The 20,205-nt window shown below is 38.2% G+C and overlaps 1 protein-coding gene and 1 long non-coding RNA gene across 3 annotated transcripts; one reads left to right on the top strand and one right to left on the bottom strand.

Annotated features, from left to right (window-relative positions):
• The first annotated feature begins 116 nt into the window (after nt 1–116).
• LOC121912679 (cilia- and flagella-associated protein 69-like) lies at nt 117–13,728 on the top strand. 2 transcript variants are annotated; one of them, XM_042434993.1, is made up of 23 exons: nt 117–575; nt 2,362–2,421; nt 2,520–2,585; nt 2,939–3,048; nt 3,147–3,223; nt 3,328–3,426; nt 4,028–4,180; nt 4,450–4,627; nt 5,813–5,936; nt 6,104–6,152; nt 6,255–6,376; nt 6,464–6,695; nt 7,729–7,893; nt 8,008–8,123; nt 8,358–8,476; nt 9,101–9,182; nt 9,288–9,480; nt 9,951–10,088; nt 10,917–10,993; nt 11,375–11,572; nt 11,763–11,849; nt 11,979–12,062; nt 13,010–13,728. In XM_042434993.1, exons 1-23 carry the CDS (start codon nt 489–491, stop codon nt 13,172–13,174), a joined length of 2,781 nt encoding a protein of 926 aa, XP_042290927.1. In that variant the 5' UTR covers nt 117–488; the 3' UTR covers nt 13,175–13,728. The 2 variants fall into 2 exon arrangements, with proteins under 2 accessions (XP_042290927.1, XP_042290926.1); XM_042434992.1 differs by having other exon boundaries at nt 3,328–3,483.
• Nucleotides 13,729–13,820: 92 nt separating this feature from the next.
• LOC121912714 lies at nt 13,821–17,484 on the bottom strand. Its single transcript, XR_006100138.1, has 3 exons — nt 17,397–17,484; nt 15,265–15,444; nt 13,821–14,444 (listed from the first exon to the last, which is right to left on the bottom strand). It is a non-coding gene; the product is annotated as an uncharacterized LOC121912714 (long non-coding RNA).
• Nucleotides 17,485–20,205: the final 2,721 nt, after the last annotated feature.

Here is a 20,205-nt window from a genome sequence, read left to right as displayed (position 1 = left end):
CCAACGAAGGTAACGAGTACTAGCCAATCAGAGGCAGAGTAGGGCGGGTCGTGTCTTCGCCATCCTAGGAAAAAAGGGCTTCGTGCACTGCTGAGTTTTGAGCTCCGCTACGCTCCGTACTACGCGGTAACCATAGCAACGGTAGTACGCCGGCAACATAAAAGGGGCAAAGAGGGAGAGAAACGTTAATTTCAGACGGTTTTCAACAGAGATTTGATGCGAAAAACAACTTAAATTGAAGTTAAGTTTCTGTTTGGGTTAGCTCGTTGTTATTAGTTGACTTGGACCTAAACTTGGACCTATTTATGATGTTTTAAACTAACTTGTGTTAATGATCTAAAAGTGACATATCGGTGTTTTAACGTTAGCCAAACCAACTGAAGTCAAAATGCGTCGTGAAGCGAAATTTAAACGAACCGACCATGTTTAACAGCTAAACCTGCGGCTAAAGTAAGAATTTAAAGCCAGAAGTTCATCGAAATTTGCAAATGGATTCAGGCAAAGTTGTGCACAGAAGAAAACTGGACATTCCTGCAATCAGATCGAGAGCACCAGACAAGAACCAGCATATTCAGGTAAATAGTTTGTTTGTTGGCGTGTTTACATACTAATTATACTGTTGAGGTGCCTTCTAATTTTCAGATAAACAACTCCCCGTTTATCTCATAATAATATCAATGACTAAGATTAAGACAAACAGACTAAACTAGAATAAATAAATCAACAACAACTAAAAAATATAAAATTATTTGATGCTGTTGAAGGTCTTTTACATTAATGATGTTTATTAAAAAAAAGACAAAAAGCTCTTATTTTCAACTGAAAAATACACAAAATGTTTTTTTATTAAGGAAAAAAACTCACAGTATATGTAATTGTACTGAATTTGGGCAAAATTGCATCAGGGCCCCTAATACAATTACAATTACAATAAAATGCACGACTAAAACACTATCAATTGAAATAAAACTGACCATAACGCAGATCCTACATTATTCTTATCACTCTGCCTTGTGGAGGGAGCCCTGTCAAAATCAGATTCTTTAATACATTTGTAATTTCAGTTGATATTCAGCTTATACTGTATATTGTATAAAAAATGTGTAATGAATGAATGACCTCAAATTAATGCATAGATAGTTCAATCTCCTTTTGAGACAATTATTCAGCAAGTAAACAGCACCTTGTGTATACAACTTGTGTCTATAAACACACCAGGGGGACTAAAGGCTTTAATAAAGGAAAAAGAAACAATTACATAATAATATCTTGTAAAGCTTACAGAAGTTATACGTTTTAACATCTTTTTTGTTTGTACATTCAGATATTGAAGAAATGTATTGTTTGATATGGAAAAGAAAGACTAGGACAGCACTCCAAATTGACTTTTTTAATTGCCACATTTACACATAAACACATAAAAGCTTTTACACATAAAAGATATTTCTTTGACTTTGTTAGTCAGAGAAAACTTATGCAGCAATAGGCAAACTTCTTCTACAAATATGATGAGGCAGATGGTGTAGTTGATGTCTTGTGAAAAAGGGGCAGACAGCTAATCCATGACCAGATGTCTACCATAAGACTGTCATAAGGTGCCATGTGTAGTTTGATGTATTCACTGTACTTGATGGGAACTTTAAGGCAGTGGGGGGTTTTTGGGTGCCAGTAGGGATCACCCTGTCATATGTCAAAATGCTCAATTATATAAAGGGTATGTTATACAAGCATAATTATACCTATAATTGATATTGTAAACAAGTTACAGTTTAAACTTTTGTCAAAATAGATGGGACCCATGATACCACATTTTATCATAGAAAAATACTATTTGACTGCACTGTTTACATACTATAGTGATAATGTTTGCAATTATAAATATTCTTACAATTGCCAAAAACAGTGAATAGGGTTGTTATGATCACAGAAAGTGTATTGAAACTGGAGAATCTCCATTTTTGTATGAGAATATCATTTCTAAAAATAGTTAACTAATTTACCTCAGATATGTCTACCACTGCATTTATACCATGACTCTTGTAAAAATGCATATTGGTAAACATTGAGAAACAATACTGGATTATAGGTATTGGCTTAAAAAAGAAAACTATGATTTTGTGGACTATCTTTTATCTCTTTCTCCTATAACTGACTATGGATCTGGAAGTCAACTGAACTGTTGAATATTATAAGACAAGCCCGAAAATCAATAGCTGAACTTTAGTATTTACCATTTACAAGTGACATTAGAGGACATATAAGGAGCTGATAACAGCAGGAAAAACTTAGGAAGCCAAATGGTAGATTTCTTTGATGAAGTTTATAAAATAAGCAGGATCACTGGCTGTATTTTCTCAACAGATCAGTGCTAAAGGTCTTGAGCTCAGTAAGGTGATTCGTCTTCTTGAAGATCCTTTGACAGTAAGTTAAAACTTTAATGTCATCAGACTTTTTGTTGCATGTTCAGTTTTAAGTCATGTTATGTGTCATCATGCTGAATATTCTGTTTTTTACTAAAGACGAACTTGAAGGAGAGGCACCTTTTTGTACTGAAGAAACTACTGAAGAGAAGCCAAAATGGTTTTGTATCCTTTCTTCTGGATTTAATCTTCCAAATTAAGCTGATAGCACAGACCTCCCTTATAACGCCTCTCTGGTGTCATATACTGCTGCAGATTGTCAAATCTTCCTCACTACTGTCCCCCCGGTACTGTGATGGAAATAGATTTGCTCTTATGCAACCTGAACACAGAGCTCAACATGATTCCCAAGGCTCTAATTTACTGCTGTATCGCTGTGTCAGTCAGCATTTTCCCTGTTCAGAAATAACCTCAGGTATCACGATGGCTCTTTGCCCCATCACTTCCCTTCCCTCACTGGGATTTAATCTCATTATGAGCAAACAGCAAAATGTTAAAACTTCTTAAACTATTTCAAGCTGTTGAGGGAGCTGAAAGGCGTCGCCAGAATCTTGAACATCTGTGCTGAGAAAGTGAAGGATCATCTTGAATATGTGCCCGTTTTGTGTGAGGCACTTAAAATTTGTGGGTAAGGGTCTCAAATATTTTAATCATACAAAGAAAATACTTTTTTTTTTTCTTGTGACATTATCTGAACATGATAGTGTTGCTCTGCTTTCATCTCAGGCTTCCCTTCCTGAAGGAGAAGGCATCTGATGAGCTGAACTACGCTCAGGACGTCACAGAGTTCCTCTGTCACATGGGTACACAAATCACTTATTAAAGCATGTAATAGCCCTTTAAAGGAAGTTCTTTAAACAGGAGTGACTTTGAGAGTCGACTCTGACAGGTGTGTTTCTGTTGGCAGGGCGTCTGATGAGGGTGTCAGATGCTGAAGTGAGGCAGCAGTTAGTTGAATCTGTGAAATCGTTCTACAGCTGTGTGGCTCCTAAACAGCTGCTCGATGGTACGGACCGTCCCGCCAAGACAAAACCTTGGACTTTCCACTCTAGACTTTCACTAAGTGAGGCTCTCTCATGGCTTCTGTGGTGGCACAGTTCTGTTTCTTCTACTCTTTTCTTTTCTTTTCTTTTCTTGAGTTTAACTGATACGACACAAAGCTGATGTTATTAATATTGGCTTAAATGACTCACAAATATAATTGTCAAAGTCATTGTTCAAACAACTTGCCTACTGTATGCATCTTTGTCCATTACTCACACAGTTTTGTATGCATAAAAATTAATATTGGCTGATACATTTTAATACATTTTTAACAGATACATATACTTGCACTGATTCCAGAAATCCACCATCACTTAGGCTCAAATTTTTATATCTTTTGTATTTATTTTCTTTCATATTTTCATTGTTTTTTCTTTCCTTTTATTACTGTTGTATCACTTTTAGTTATCTGTGTTGTTCTTGTTCATTAATTTCCTATCAAGAGGCTTTTTATTTTCCTCTTGTGTCTTCTTTTATTTGTTTGTTTTATTTCCTTCTTGCATTTAACATTTTAAATCTATTTATTTTACTATCTATTCTTTTTTAAAACTCTGTTTCTGCAGGGCTCCAGCCAACCTCTCCAGGCTACAGGCTGCAGCTGCTGGAGCGCAGTGACCTGGCTAAGACGCTGCTCCTCTCCATGGCCGCTCTGGAGAACCAGCCCGCCATCAAGCTGCAGCTCCTGCAGACACTTAAGATCCTCTCCAGCTCCTCTGGTCAATACTGTTTTTATTCTGGATCCGTGGAGGGAGGGTAGGAGGGGATCAGTCAGACATGTCAATCTGACAGATGACCTCCTTCATTAGATAAAGTAGCCAGCCCTCAAGAGCATAAATCATCTCATTACCAAATAACAATCAGGCAAACAATCAAAACAGTGATTTTAAGTGTCCTTGTGTCAATGTCAGAAGGTCAATGGCTTGTTTTGTTTTGTTTTTTTACATTAATCACATCTCTTTAATTGTATTTCATTTTACAAACGTAGATATGAACTGTGCTTTAATGCTGAGTGCACAGGGAGCAGAGACCATCTGTCTCCACATGAACGAACATGACCCGTCCGGTGAGGTCCTGTTCCACTCCTCCGAAATCCTCTGGAACCTGCTGGAGAGAGGCGGCAAGGACGAGGTCACCGCTCAGCTCAGCAGCATCGAGTGTGTCGTGTATGTGTCTCATGTGGTTTTAAGATGTTTTTACACGTGGCAGATGAGGGTAACATGCCAACCTAAGTGTTAAATTTCACCTCCAGACATGTTTTAAGACACATAGAAATATGCTGCTTGGAATAATAATTTATGTCTAGTGTGGTTTTTCCACATGCCTGCTTTAAAATGACATACTGTATATACTCCTTCTCCCTCATTCAATCCAAACGTTTGACTGCTGGACACAAGATGTCTCCTACTTCCATTCTCAAAAAAGTCCACTCTCATAGTTTGTGCACCGGTGGTTTCAAGTTTCACACTTTTGTAAGTTGCCTATTGAACCATAATCAGCTCCAAAGTAGTTGTGATGTCCCGAATCATGCTCATATGACTACAGTCAATGGTATGCACACCTCTTAAACTTTAAGGTGAGCACAACTTTCCTCCTTCAGCAGATTAATGTGAAAACAGCCTTTTAGTGTTGAACTCTGCACATGTATCATTCTGCACAGTGAAGCTCAAACATCCAAGTGAAGTAATGAAAACACATTTTTGAGGCAGGGGGACTTTAACTTCATATTTTCATTCATTCATTCGTTTCTGAAATGCCAATTGTTCCCTTTTTGTGAACTAACTAACTGACATTCATGTGATCCTAAAATGTAAATTTCCTTTATAGGGGCACACCACCAACTTTACACATGAAGTTCAGTTTACTTGTCATAAGGAGTACTGCTCAGCCTGAAAACAGTTTTATAACATCTTCAGTTTTAGAACATATATATGATGTCATGTCGGGTTTATATTAGATTGGGTTTGAGACTTAAAGTTTCCTACAGAAAGCCTTTAATATAAACTGGAGGTTTTAAGAAGAAGGATAGTTTTAAAGGCAGGGAATGTCTAATAAAAGTTGCAGTCTAGTTGCATTATGGGGATTGTAGGATCCAGTTTATATCCAGTTTTTGGAGTTTTATCCATACTTGGGACAAAAAATCTGGATGTTGTCTCATGTTGGTGCCTCTTGCGAGCCCCCCAACTTTACGGAAGTGCAACACTAAATCACCAGAGTTCCCCTTTAAGATCTTTAAGATCAATCAAGAATAAATGACCCTACATCCTTTAAAGAAATGTTTAATCATCTTGTGCTCTCATTTTGAACAAATGGATATTAAATCTTTCACTTTCTCTTCATTTGTATCTTAGCTCTCTGAAAGAAGCGTTTTTTCACCAGCTGCTGAACGGTTTCCGACATTCTGACTTCCAACTCAGAAATGATCTGCTTGTGATCACTACTCTCATCGCTGAAAATCCCAACTCTCTGCTCATTGTGAGTACAGGACAGAGAATTAAATGATGAAGTAGTAATATAATCTTAGAAATATATAATGGAAACATTATGCAGATAATATTTTCAATCACATAATTGTCGGTATGTTATAAGCTGTGTAAAATGTGCTGCTACAGTTTGTTTGACATCATGTTTCTGATTTCCAGGAGAGCTTATTTGCCAAACAGCTCATGGGTTTTATCACATTTCCGGAGTGTAAGACAACTCTTTCCTTATACATTTTACATTTATATTTACATATATGAATACTATAACAGCAGCTTTCATGATAACAACTTTTCTTCATTTATATTTTAGTGAAAAGTCACAACCCTTTGGTCCGTGACCTCAAGCTCACCTACAATAACGAAGACTTGAAGATGAAGAAGTTGCTTTTGAATCTGTTGGTTTTAATGTCAAAGGACATTGCTGCTCTTCAGGTCAGTCACAGTGATTTTGTGAATGTTTATAAATGTAGTGATAAATCTAAATGTATTGAATGTATTCTCCATGTTTTCCTCTCCCAGCTTTATAAAGAGGAACAAGTCATGCTGGCTCTGCTGACACTCATTAAGCCGCCGGCTGCCTCTCCGGAGCGCAGGCCAGGTTTGCGTCACTGGTCCTCCAGCCAGCAGGAGGAGCTGCAGCTGCAGGCACTGGCTGTCCTCGCCACCGTTGCTCCTCTCATGGTGGACGAATACGTGTTGTGTCAGGGAAACGCGTGTTTGCTGCTCCTGCTGGACTGGTGCGTCGGGCAAGGTGAGAGAGCAGCAAACAAAAGGGGAGAGACAAATAGGAGGCTAAAGAGAGTCTGTCCTGTATCTGAAAGGTCAGAGGTCAAACAGCAACATTCATGTGTCCTACTAGAGTGCCCTTGAGCAAAACACTGAGTCCCTGCTCACTCGCTGTAAGACACTGTGGATCATATAAAAGCCAAAAACCATGCAAAATGCTTAGAACTGATTCTTTAATAAACATTTCAACAGTGTTTACACTTCAACAGACACTTCAAAGTGCTTCAACTTCAACTGAGACTTCAACCGCTTTAAGTGCTTCAGCTGCAACTTGCATATTTACATCCAGGGGCTCTGCTGGAATATCTTTGCATGAAGTTCAAAAAACTCCTTATTTATCTTATACTGGCTCTTTATGCAGCCCCTCAGTTCAGCCTCTGTCTGAAACAGCCTGTTTTAGCTCCTGTCTCTTTAAGGCCCCCCTCCCCATGAGCCCATTCTGCTCTGATTGGTTTTGGCGGATCCAGAGGCTACTTAAACAAACAGTAGTAGTCAGATTTCTCTTTATTTTCCGTTCTTTACTTGAAATCTAAACTTCTTAAATACATTCATACATGTTTGAACCCAAATCCAAAATATACAAGTAGCAATGCGAACAACCCAGGGAACGGATGGCCTTTTGTGGGCATGTGTGAACAATCTGACGTTGTCACGAGAGGGAAATAGAAGTAACTTTACAAACCTTCAGAGCAGGCTGAAGCCCTGACTTTTGACTTGCAGGGAGCATTTTTACATATGTTCACCTCAAGTTTTGACTTTGATCATCATCAAGACAAATGACATTATAACAGTATGTAAATGACAGAAAATCACAAAAAGCATAATATGTCCCCTTTAACATTTAAAGAGATTTTAACTTGTTTACACTGTTTGCATCTGCAGTTTTCCGCACAAGTGAGCACACTTACTTTAGCCTTGTGTGGTTTCCAGTAATGTCCAACCAACCAATCACTCCACAGTTGAAGAGTACACTTATTATCCTTCCTCCTTTATTCCAGATGCTTACTTTGGTCAGGGTCACAGCTTCCATGGCACCGGAGGGAGAGGCAGTAAGAAGGCTCACATGCGGCACTGCGTCAGAGTGTTGAGATCTATGACGTCTCTGGGTGATGAGTCAGTCAACCAGGATCTGTGTGATCAAGGAACCATCAACCAGCTTCTGGGTAACTTAAATGAAAACTTGAGTTACTGATTGTATAGTGTTCAAAATCAGCTGAAACTTATCATTTTACTTCATAAATGTATAAAATACAGTCCGACCTGTCGGGTTTTCTTAGGGATTTTGATGCAGATGGAAGCGAGTCCTGACGAGGAGGATGCCATCAGCCTGGAGATGAAGTCTGATATTCAGCTGATCCTTTCAGCGCTGTGTGAGACCAACATGCACAGAAAGGTACAGAAGAGCTGAGATAACGACCTTGATAGTCTGTCCTGTATGTGTAAATTACAGAAGTCAAAACACATTTGAATGAGTGCAACATTTTTTCTTAAGCACTGCAGGTATTAAAACCAAATGTTGTTACTTATGATTAATCCTATATTTTATCTAATCAGTCTGCACCTCTGAATACTAATATGCTCTCCATTCAGATCAATCTCTAAACATACCGTCTGTGTTGAACCACAGGAGCTGTTTGGATCAGAGGGAGTTGAGATGGCAGTTCACTTCCTGAAGAAAGGCTCCGACAAGTTTTACAGCGGTCTGGGACACAACAAGCTCGTCCTCTCCACTGTGGACTGTGTGTGGTCAGTTCAGCGAAACCGCAGCTCGCTTTGATAGAAACATAACATAACAACAAAGACTTCAGTTACACTCTCTGTTAGGCCTCTTTCCTTTGGAGGATTCAGCTGCTCAGTTGGAACACAATCTGATTGATTATTGTAGGAGTGTAACAGCTGTGGAGGTCATAGGTTATGTCCTTTCCTGTATTTTGTCCAAAGTCATTCCCTCACTCATCCACTACTCCTTGTATAACAGACACTCGGTAGTTTACTCTATAGTGAGCAGTAAACTGAGATTTCAGACACTGAATCATCTTCAATTGGCGTCATCACTGACATGTGTAGAGTGCCACGATTGTATTGTATTGAGGGTTTGTTATCTTTGGGATTTTTTCATTCTGTTGTGGGAATTTTTGAGGGCATTATACAGTGGATAACTCAGAATTTGGATACTCAAATAAAATGTGGGACAGTAAATATAATTTAGTGCAATGTATAATAAATAGAGAGTGATTTTGGACACAGTCTTAGTTCTATAGCCCAAAACACATGAATTTAAGAACTCTGTAACTCTGTGGTTGTTCAGAGGAGAGACAAGCGTTCACACTGCTGAGAAAGTTTCAGTCAATGTGTTTTGTGTCCCGTCAGGTCCTGTATTGTCGGCTGCTACACCACAGAAGATTACTTTCTGGCTAAAGATGGGGCGTTTCTTCTGCTTGAATTACTCAGTGTAAGTAGCTGATTTCCATTGACTGAAACTCACCTTAAGTTACTCTTGTGGTTTAAAGAGTGTTATACTTTATTACAACTTTGTTCTGCTGCGTCTCTCTCTCAGTCGAGCCCCAGATGTGTGCACGGCATCGTCCTCGCCACCCTGCTGGAATTATGCGACAACACAAACACTCTGTCTCACATCCTGACCTGGAGGGACGACGGCGGTCAGACAGCTCCGAGACTCCTGCTGCAACTGTGGAGGGAGGAGGAGGCAGAGCTGGGCGTCAGTCGGAGCCAAAACGGAGAGATTGCAGGTCAGTCTGCAGCTAAAGATCAGAAGTACGTTAATATTTACTGTTTTTGGCAGTTATATTTATCCAGAGCATCAAGTCAAGTAGTCGTCATCAGATCCAGTGTTTAGTTTAACATCAGTGCACAGGAGTAAATACAACTCCTGAACTAACATGTTTAACTTAAATTTGATAATAAACCTTTTGGGTTGTAGCAAGTGTCGGACAAAGTGTTAAGTGTTAAAAAACCTTAAATCATAGCAGCACTTAAAACAAAAAACTGAGCTGGTGGTTACCTGTAGGACAGTCTTGTATTTAGAAACATTAAATAAAGAGAAACGGATCCAGATCTTGTCATCACTGATCAACTCTGTTTGTTAAAATCTAAAAGCTTTAAAGCTGCACCGCTGTTCTTTTCTTCTTTACAACATTCGTATCTCATATTTATAAATCTTCTGCTTTTATTTTCTGCTTTTTCCACTTTTGACCTTAAGATCCCAAAAAGCCCACCCTCAGTCCTCACCAGCAGGAAGACATCCAGCTGTCATTTCCTGCTAGCACGGCGAGTGCAGCAGTGCTGGAGATGACGGAGAACCTGCGGTCAAAGATTTACTCCATCTTCTGCAAACTTGGTAAAGCTGAACCTGAAGAATCAGACCAGACCATGTTCTAGCTTTACTACTTACTACTTTAACAGAAAACGCATATTTCAGATCAAATAATAAATACAGTGTCACTTATTTAAACAATACATCTGCATCTGTAAATATATAATTATGCTGTTTTTTAAGATCATGTAGCCTAAACTCTATAGTCTTAGATTGCTGTAGATTTACTAAAATGTAACTTTCACTTTTATAACATGTACAGCCTCATTTTAGCCAAATAGCTATAGAGTAGGGCTGCAACTAACAATTATTTTCATTATCGAACAACCTGTCGATTATTTTCTGGATTCATTGGTTAGTTGTTTGGTCCATAAAATAGTGAAAAATGTTGAACATTGTTTCCAAAAGCCCAAGGTGACGTCTTGTTTTGTTTCAACCAACAGTCCACAACCCAAAAATATTCAGTTTACTACCATAGAAAACTAAAGAAACCAGAAAATATTCACATTAAGAGGCTGGAACAAGATAATTTGGACCATTTTCCTTAAAAAATGATTCAAAAAGATTTATCAATTATCAAAATAGTTGGCAATTAATGAAATAGTTGGCAACTAATCAAATAATCGATCAATTGTTGCAGCTCTACTGTAGAGTTTAGATCAATCTTTTTGTACTTGCATGGTCAACTCATGTGATTCATGATCATTTAAACTGTCAAATACCCAAACATGAAATATTGTAATGATGTATAAAGGAAAGGATGACAGTCAAGGCTACTTAAAATTAGCATTATAGTAAATTTTCAAATAGTGATATCTGCTGTAAAAATCTGATTATTTGTTACTTTTGCAGGTTTTCAGGACCTTCCTGGATTGAAGATAAAAGATTATGTGACCTTGAGCATCGTCAAAAGATATCTGGACTTCAAGGTAGAAGTTTTGTTGTTCATTGAGTAAAGAGGTTGATGAAGTGATGAAATAAGATGTTTTCTTATAAAGCTGCTGTGTGTTTAATTTGAAAATATTCTACTTTGGTGCCCCTCAGTGGAAGTATGAGAAAAGAGCAGAGAACACTGAGATAAATGAACTGAAGGAACACCACAGATTAACACCACAGTGACTGTACCTTACTGCACAGCAGATCCAAATATGGGACCAAAATGTTCATGGTTACAGATTTAAACTCTAAAATTCTCAACAAATCCTTTACAAATGTGATAAAATGTCATTTCAATACAGCTTAGAAAGACCTCAGAGTTTCAGATGATAAAATAAAAACACTGAAACATTCTTCGTGTCGTGTCGCTGCAGGTCGGGGAGGTGTTGGACGAGATCAGCGGGGAACTGAGCGTGGACGGCGTGAGGCCGGTCACCCCTGACGAGGAGGCTCTGAGCAGCATGTGTAAGATTGCAGAGGACACGGCGAGGAAGGTCGCAGCGGAGCAAAGCAGCATCCTGGAGCAACTAGAGAAGGAGGACGTCAGCGAGGAGAAGCTCATGTACACAGAGGTGCTGATATTTTAGTTTAGAGATTGTTTTTCCTTTGATTAACAATTTTTCACTGACAGTAATTTGTCTGTGAGACTTAAATTAATTAAATTAAATTCCTATTAAGTTCCTATATTAAATTAATTAATATAGGAACAGCACACATCTTGTTTTCATGAATTGACTGTTTTTTTGCGTCTTTGTATTGCAGATAAAGTCTCACTGGAAGCAAAAGGAGCTTATGGCCAAGTCATGGGACCATTATGTTTCCAAGACCTCAAACTATGAGATCCTGAAGGTTTTATCTTCCTTCTTACATCCTCAGATATTTCAACAATCATCCTTCATCTTACAAAGCATCATTTTGAATCGTTTTTCTTTTTAACAACTGTCACTTTTATCCTGTTTTTCTTTTTTTTGTATACAGGAAGTAAAAGCACAGAGGGAGAAATATATTGAGTCGTCCAGAAAAAAACCAAAGCATAAAGACGCTGCACTTCATCCTGCAGAGGTCTCTCACTAACACACAACATTTATCTGCTTTCACAGATTTCATGAGTATTTCACTGAAAACTGTCAGTCATTCAGCTATAAAAGATAAAAACCTGCAGTTTGTTCAGCAGGTGGATGAATCAGTTTTCGTGACAGGTTTCCTCAGCATAAGTAAAGTGTGACTTTTATCGATCTCTACTGGCAAACAGTATATTAATTCTACATAATTCTGTCACAAAACACAACCTTGCAGAATGGTTGTTGAAACTGATGTAAACAGTCAATTTGAACAATTAAGAGCAGTAAAGTATCTGATTAGAGCAGAGATACGATAGAAACATCCAGGACAGACATCACATGTGGCATTTGATTTTATTGCTTATGAATTGGTGTTTTTATCGTGCAGTTTGTGGTAGTTGGGAGTCATTAGAAGATTAATCAGCTAATCGATCAGTCGATGAATGGATCCCCTAGTTACAGCTTCTCAAATCTGAGAATTTGCTGTTATCCCTTATAATATATTAAACTGAGTATGTTTGGACTGTTGATCAGATTAAATAAGGCATTTGTTGACGTCACCTTAGACACGATGAAACTGTTGTGGACAAGTTTCACTATTTTCTTATTTTTTTATTAATTTTATTAATCGATAATGAAAATTATTGTTTGTTGTTACTCTATAATCATTAGTCCAGAGCAGAAAAAAATTTTCAAGCCAGAAAATTCTGCACAGGAAGTAATTATAATTGTAGAAGTAATTATATAATCAGCAATATGGTAATTTTTGTATTTAGGCAGCAGAAATTGTTCTTATTTCCACTGAAACCTCTTATAGCTTCAGTTATTTCAGATGTATTTCTAAAACTCTTAGTATAAACACTCATATCAAAGACAAATGCAGAACAACAACAGGATGTACCAACTGACTGATGACTGTTCATGTTCTTGTTTTGCTGTGTGTTTCAGCATTTCATCGGGAAGGTGTTGGCTGTGGAGAGGACGGAAGCTGAGGGGCCTGCAGGAGTGAAGCTGACGCTGGCCAGAGCTCCCATCAAGGCAGCAGCTGAGGAAGAAGAGCAGCCCACAACACGAGCCCCCGAATACTTCAGCACTGTGTCTGTAAAACACTGACGTCAGGAACTATACTGACTTAATGCAGTCCCTTTATATAATTACTGCTCCTTTATAGTTTATAGTTTTTTTAATGAACATCCATAACAGACCAAACTTTATACTGGATTTACATGTTTATTATGAATCGTTGTTTATTTCTTGTAGACAATATATGTCCAGTGTCTATAGATACTGAAGTGACTGTGGCAGCAAATGCAGACATGAGGTCACTACATGCGCACAATCAGCACCTTGTAGTCTGGTACACCCCATACACCCCACACACACACACACACTCACACACACACATACAGCTGCAGTAAACTAGTTGCCTTAACATGTCTTATTTGAGTGTCTGATGCACAGAACAACTGTTAAAATTTTATGTAAAGTAAACAAATGAAATAGCAGAAGAGTAACATGGAAGTTTTTTTCAGATGGGATTTTAGTTAACAAGAAAAGTTTGTATATAAATAATTGTATTTGTAATCAAAAACACACTGCTGCTTCACCTTTATATTCCACAATATTCTGATTAAACATATAATCACAGCGTTGTTTCTATCCATTAATTCTCTGTTGTCTTCCATTTATATAACCAACATAAGCAGAGAGACCCTGAACAAACACTGTGGCATCGTGGTAACAAAGGCCTTACGTAACATCAGAATAACAACTATGCTAAATTACTTTAAATATGAAAAAGTCTAATTGTTTCCAGTAAAGGATGAAGGTTCTTATGAAAGCTTGTTGTACAGTATTTGTCAGCTGCATCTCTCAAAGGCTCCATTCAGGACAGTTTTTATAAAGTACTTTCTCTTCAGTGTTTTTGGGTTACATAAGTCACTGCAGCGCATTAACACACTTGTTCTTTCAAGCGTGCAACATGCTGCACGGAGCCACTTCTTCTTCTTCTGCTCTCTCTGCTCTGCTCTGCTCTGCTCTCACCCATTTTGCTGGCTGGATGACCAAATCATCTCTGACAGGCAGGCCGAGGCTTTTCATGCACCATTGTGAATGAGTGTGTGTGTATGTGAATGAGTGTGTGTGTGTATGAGTGTGTGTGTGAGTTGAGCCCGTTGAGCCCGTCACACAGGACTGGGATGTTCACACTGTACAAAAGAGACGGGGGACACACAGGAGCCTCTTCAGTGCGACAGGCTGCCGCTGTTTGTTCAGGCTTCACATGCTGTCGGTCTGCGGACGCTGAGCTGCTGCCGCCCGTCGATGAAGGTGAACCTGCTCCTGCTTTTGGATCCCTGCTGGGTCGACGCCTGTTGACTTCAAACTGTGAGACACACTTTGTTTTGACTTCAGTCTAGTTGACGTAGAAACTCTTTTGTGCTTATGAGTTATTTCTACTTTACTTTTTTGTAAAACCGAATGAATTAAAGCAGAGAACATTTTCAGGTTTCAACACTGAAATGAGATATCAGTCTCACAACAACTCTTGCTTCACTTGTACCAAATTGTCCCAGAATGGTAGTTTTGTTTTAAAAATGATTTGAAAATGGTTGTGATATCAGGTGGACAAACATTAACACAACAAATCAAAGAAGTATTTTAATTGTCACAGTAGGTTCAACACTCAAAGTTCAGGTGTCAAAAGGGTGTGAGAGTATTTAATAACTTGAATATTAGTCAGTGAGATGAAAAGAGATGGTTAAAAAGTGTCTGTTTTGAAGAGGATGCATCTCTAAAAGCAGAGTACAATACAACACTAAACACGTTGTTCTCCCTGATGTTGCTTAATTGTTCCTGATTGTCTTTTTTCAGATAAGTGGTTTATATTCTGGTTGCCAAGTTCTTCCCAAATGGTCACAAGAGAAATTTTGGGGAGATGATGAGAAGATGAGATGATAAATAAGATAGAAAAGAAGAAAAAATATATTTCTGATACACAAAAATATGTTTTTTATCTCTTGTTTTTCATTGATTATGTAGTTTTACCTCATCATAACTCAAAAAATCATTCAAATGAAACTGAGGAGGGTTTGAAGTGCTCACGGCTCATTGAAGTATACAACTTGTGACAAAGGGTTTACAAGTAGATACTTGTTTTGTCTGTTTTTTTCAGAGACAAACTTGACCAAATTAAAGAAGCATACCCACAAATAGATCAGTAATTTCAGAGCTGAAATCTTGGAAACTTCTAGAGGAGTGTTGTTGTTTTTTCAGGAAGGTCGTTGGCTCGTCTGAGAAGCTCCAGCAGCAGAAATGATCATCAGACTGGGAAGACTGACGCCGGGATACTTCCGTCTCCTGCAGGTCGGTGTCTGCTGGTGATTCTCAGTGACACAACAAATTATTAATCACAGCTAATAAATAGCAGGAAAACATTTGACTAGTTCCATCAAAGTAAACTTATAAAGATGTATTCATCTTTTTCTCACAGAGGAGATAAATCCATTGATTTAGATCAGAACTCTGCATTAATACTCAACAGATATTGTATAGAAACACTTTAGATTGAAGAATTACGGCAATATACAGCATATAAATTAATATTTTACAAAGAGCTGACGGAGCTGATCTCAGCAGGTCACATTATGTAACATGTTCAGACTCATCTTGCACGTAAGAGGCTGCATGAAGTAGAAATGTTATGAAAATGATCATTTATTGCATCTTAATTCAAAGATTTTAAGTTTTTATTTCACTTGTTTTATTTATCAGCAACTGAAAAATAACATGTTGAAGTTTATGTCATTTCATCACGTTTTATTTATTAATTTAGAGAATATATTAAGTGACATTTTAAAAATATTCTGATGGCATCCTTATTTTAGTTTAGTATTTTTTTGTCATTGTGATGAAAACTGGTGCAGACACAGTTTTTATCTCGTGTGTCGTGTCTCCAGGTCAGATCTTTGTTGGTGCTTTGTCGTCTGCCAGCGTCTCTTTTTAAAATGACCAGCAGGGGATGCCAAAGTTGCAAATTTGAGATTTTACTCAGCGTGGCTTCAAGATCATGAGAGCTGTGTGGTCCGTTTCATACTGAATGAATGAATGAAACCAACAGACTGAAGACAGACAGAAACATTGTCTGAATGTTGCAGAACAATGAACAGAGATGAGATTGATGTGACTGATGGGCTCCATAAAAGAGCAACAATAGTTCACAGTGAGTTAATACAAATCTTTGTACTCAACTGAGCAAAATTATTCAAATTAAGCACAATGATTCATAATGTTCACTTCTTGGCTTAAAGGATTTGATTTATGATTTTCTGTATTTTTGTTATTGTCAACAAATCTGATGTGCAGAGAAGAGTCCTGCATTCAAAATCTTACTTCAGTAAAAGTACTTAAAGTGTTGTCAGCAAAATGTAATTAAAGTATAAAAAGTAAAAGTACTCATATTGCAAAATGGCCCAATTTAGAGTTTTATATTTAAATGTAAGGTAGAGCTAATTTTAACACCTTATACTGTTAAATAATCTAATCTATAATGATGCATCTATAATAAACTCATCGTATGTTTTATGTATAAAATATTGTTCTGCAAAGTAACTAGATGTGAAATAAATGTAGTGTAGTAAAAAGTACAATATTTCCTTCTGAAATGTAGTGAAGTAGAAGTATAAAGTATCACATAATGGAAATACTCAAAGTACAATTACCTCAAAATTGTACTTAAGTACAGAACTTGAGTAAATGTACTCAGTTATATTCCACCACTGTGTATCCAGAGCCTGATATATCTCACTCCTCTGTGCTGTAGAAAACCTCTTGCCTTTATACTACATTATAAATTATAGCCTAAATGTCTCAAAGAACTTAAAGTACTTGAGGTTGTGATATGTAGCCTAAAAAGCTGCCGTAAACAGAACCGCTTTCCCACACATGCTCAGTGGCCTCCGCCTGACACAGAACTACTCTCTGGAGACTGAACACATGATCGCAGTTATTAGTCTTTTGAGACTTTTATAAACAAACTACAGTGACCTTTTCTATCAGGGGTGAAGGAACATGTCAGCCAGTGCAACTCTGAGGCTCACTGATGTGTTTTAAAGCCACTTTGTGTAGAATTTGATCATTTCAAACTTTATTGCCCAACAGTGGTAGTTTGAAATATGACACTGTTGCACCACAATCCTCTATCACAAACCGCCACCTCTAGATCCGACCTGAGAACATTAACATCAACAAAAGAAATTAACGCCATCAGGATCATTTGAAACACGCTATAATCAAACAAAAACCTTTCACTTAGTGGTTTAAGTGTGTGTGTGTCCACCTGTGTGCAGAGGCAGGTCTCAGGTGAGGTCCGGATGCAGCCGCAGAACAGTCTCATCGATCCCATCGCCATGACGATGGCCACCGTGGGGACGTGCGTGTCTCTGTACAGCGCCAGGCAGATGGCAGAGAGGGTCCATCTGAAACAACCAAACGCCTGAGATCGACGACGACGGATACTCAGCAGCAGGCCGCCGCCGCCGCCGGGCAGAGCAGCTCTGCGGGTGACAGATTGTTTGTTCGTGAATGTTGGAGATGATCAATGTCTGAGGACGTTGAGAGAGTTTGTGTGTTTGTGGTGTTACATGAAGGAAAATCTGAAGTGTCACAGAAGGAAAATGTGAGTCGTTGTTGAGTTCAAAACAGGAAGATTTGTCTCTGGTGTTAAAACCTTTTTTTCCCTCAATGACCAGAGTCATAAGCAAATATAGGTTTAGCAAGTCTTCAGCTTTAAGAGGGTATATTTCATCAATGATTGTATTCTTACTGCTATAAATGAGCATCTCAGCAGTACAGTTTGACCTGCAGCCTTGTTTTGTTCCCTGTACAGTATTTCAGTGTTAAGCTCATTTTCAGACACTGCATCAAACCACAAAAAGGTGGTTTGTTTGATAATAATAATCACAGAAACACTAATATAATATGTACTGAGGAATATCTCACCGTATATTACTTTACTGTACTTGTACACACTTTTCCTTCAAAGTATTTCAGTTGTTTTACGCTTTTAGCACCTTAATGTCTTGAATTCAGATTGTAAATCCTGAAGTAGCATCACCCCGTTGTGTGTTTATTATTTGTTTTTTCGTCAGAGCGTCTGCTGTTCGCTTAATTATATGTTTATTTCATGTTTATACTAGTTTTGAATGAAGGAAATGTCAGTGAGTGTCTAATGCCACTAAAATAATTATTTACTGTTCACAGTAACACGTTTGGTGGTCTGATGTAATTCTCAAATAAATATGTTCATGTTTTTGATATTTGTGTGCAGACTGGATGAATGCTGACATTTCAAAGTGCTTCTCGCAGCGTTTAAACTCTGCGCCGCGTTTCTCTCGGTGCGTCATCCATGTGGAAAAAGTTGAGTGGGAAACAGATGCTGTCGGGCGACTGCACAGTCTGTATGGAGCGATTCATGTGAATGAAACTCAGACGTGGGAAGCGCTTTTTATCTCTGAGATGAATGAGACGCCACATTGAAACTAAACATGTTCTTTAACATCAGAGGGTACATTCATATAACAGTCTGTCTAAACGTATAAACCAGCAGCAAACTGTATAACAGCAGTTTGGAGTCTTGCTGAAGAGTCTGGCTGTTTTAAAGTGTCGGTACTATAACTGTAAAGAAAACTCCAGTCTGAGTCTTTCTGAAGCTCTAAATAGGATCCAAATTTGCACTGCAACAGTTAACTACAATCACTTAAATGGTATAATATCACCAAGGGAAGAGATGTGTTATGTGAAAGCCAGATAATCATCTCCCAACTCTGCAATTATCCTTATTTTTTATATATGGCTACAACTTTACAGTTTTATTTCACTCTCACTGCTCTCATAGTGTCATTACTGGCCGCAGCAGGCAGCTGTTTTCAGAGAAAAAGCTCTAAAAACCCACTTTACGCTACCTGCTGGTGAACGTAGTGGAGCGTTCAGCGGCTAAAGTGCCAGATATTTCCCCTCAGGAGTTGATAGAGAGCAAAAACAGAGCTGAAAGAGAGTGAATATTGAACTTAGATTCACCAGATGGACAGAAACACTGAGAGTAGAGCTACACTGATTTTTCTCTTTCTGGTCTCTTTATCCTTCTATGATAAATATGATGAACTAAATATCTTTGAGTTGTGGACTGTTGGTCGAGATAAAACATTTGAGGAAGTCACCACCATATTTCCACTTCATCTGAGGCTCTGACGAAATCTTCTCTGTGTCACATCAACAGCCTTCTGACAATTTCTTGCTCTTATTACATGTTATTCTGTCTGTGATGACCCCTCATTTCATCTTTGGCCTCGTGATTTACCTATCTGCTCTGTTTCTGCAGGTGTTCGTTAGAGGTTGCCAGGTTATTAAAGTCTCTCCCCTGACTGCTTGCTGCTTCTTGCAGCTCTCTGCTCCTCCCTACAGGCACCTGTTTTGAACTAGTTATGTTGTCTTAGGTTTGTTATGCTTTACTATCTTGCACCTTACAACACACCAAACACCACTGATGCTACTGATATTCACACCCCATGCCTTATATAACAGGTTAAATCTTTAATTTGGCTTTAATTTGGTTTAATTGGTTGAATAAACTTCTCTTTTGAGTTACATAGTGTGTCTCCCTTTTTGTTGTAGCCACTTGAGCCAGGTCTAAACAAATGGGGGCTCGTCCATTTACAATAAAAAACTTACAACCTATAGATTTATGGTCCCGTTTGCCTCCATTAACCAGACAGACAGTCAGAGGAGGAGTTGTGACGCTGTGGGAAACAGCCACGGTTGTTAGTTTTGCTAATTCTTCTCTGCTGGAACCCGAAAGAGACGAAGAGGATGTGTGAACTGTGAGCAGTTTGTTTATTCTGAACTAATCTTTAACTGAACGCTATTTCAAATAACAATTTATGTCAGTGTCAGTGTGACAGTAGAGGCCAGTAGAAACAGTAAATTGTTACTGTTAGATATGAAAGTTGAGAGGAGAAGCCAACAACAGTCTTTGGATTCTTGTTTTTAAGCCACAAATCTGCCACAGCTCAGGCGCCTGAACCATTGATGAAAGCAATCCAAACATCGATTCCCCCTCCAGGAAAATTACCTCCCATCAAATAAATGTA

The sequence above is a fragment of the Thunnus maccoyii genome, chromosome 15 (assembly GCF_910596095.1).
Source record: "Thunnus maccoyii chromosome 15, fThuMac1.1, whole genome shotgun sequence".
Classification (NCBI taxonomy): domain Eukaryota; kingdom Metazoa; phylum Chordata; class Actinopteri; order Scombriformes; family Scombridae; genus Thunnus; species Thunnus maccoyii.
Note: the sequence above shows the minus strand (reverse complement) of the source record. Positions and strands in the feature narration are given on the sequence as shown.

Excerpts from the sequence above, each read along its gene's own strand:
- LOC121912679 (XM_042434992.1), top strand. The coding sequence starts at position 489 with ATGGATTCAGGCAAAGTTGTGCACAGAAGAAAACTGGACATTCCTGCA. Across the intron at positions 4,181-4,449 it reads GATCCTCTCCAGCTCCTCTG|ATATGAACTGTGCTTTAATG; the intron begins GTCAATACTGTT and ends TTACAAACGTAG. Across the intron at positions 10,994-11,374 it reads AAAGATATCTGGACTTCAAG|GTCGGGGAGGTGTTGGACGA; the intron begins GTAGAAGTTTTG and ends GTGTCGCTGCAG.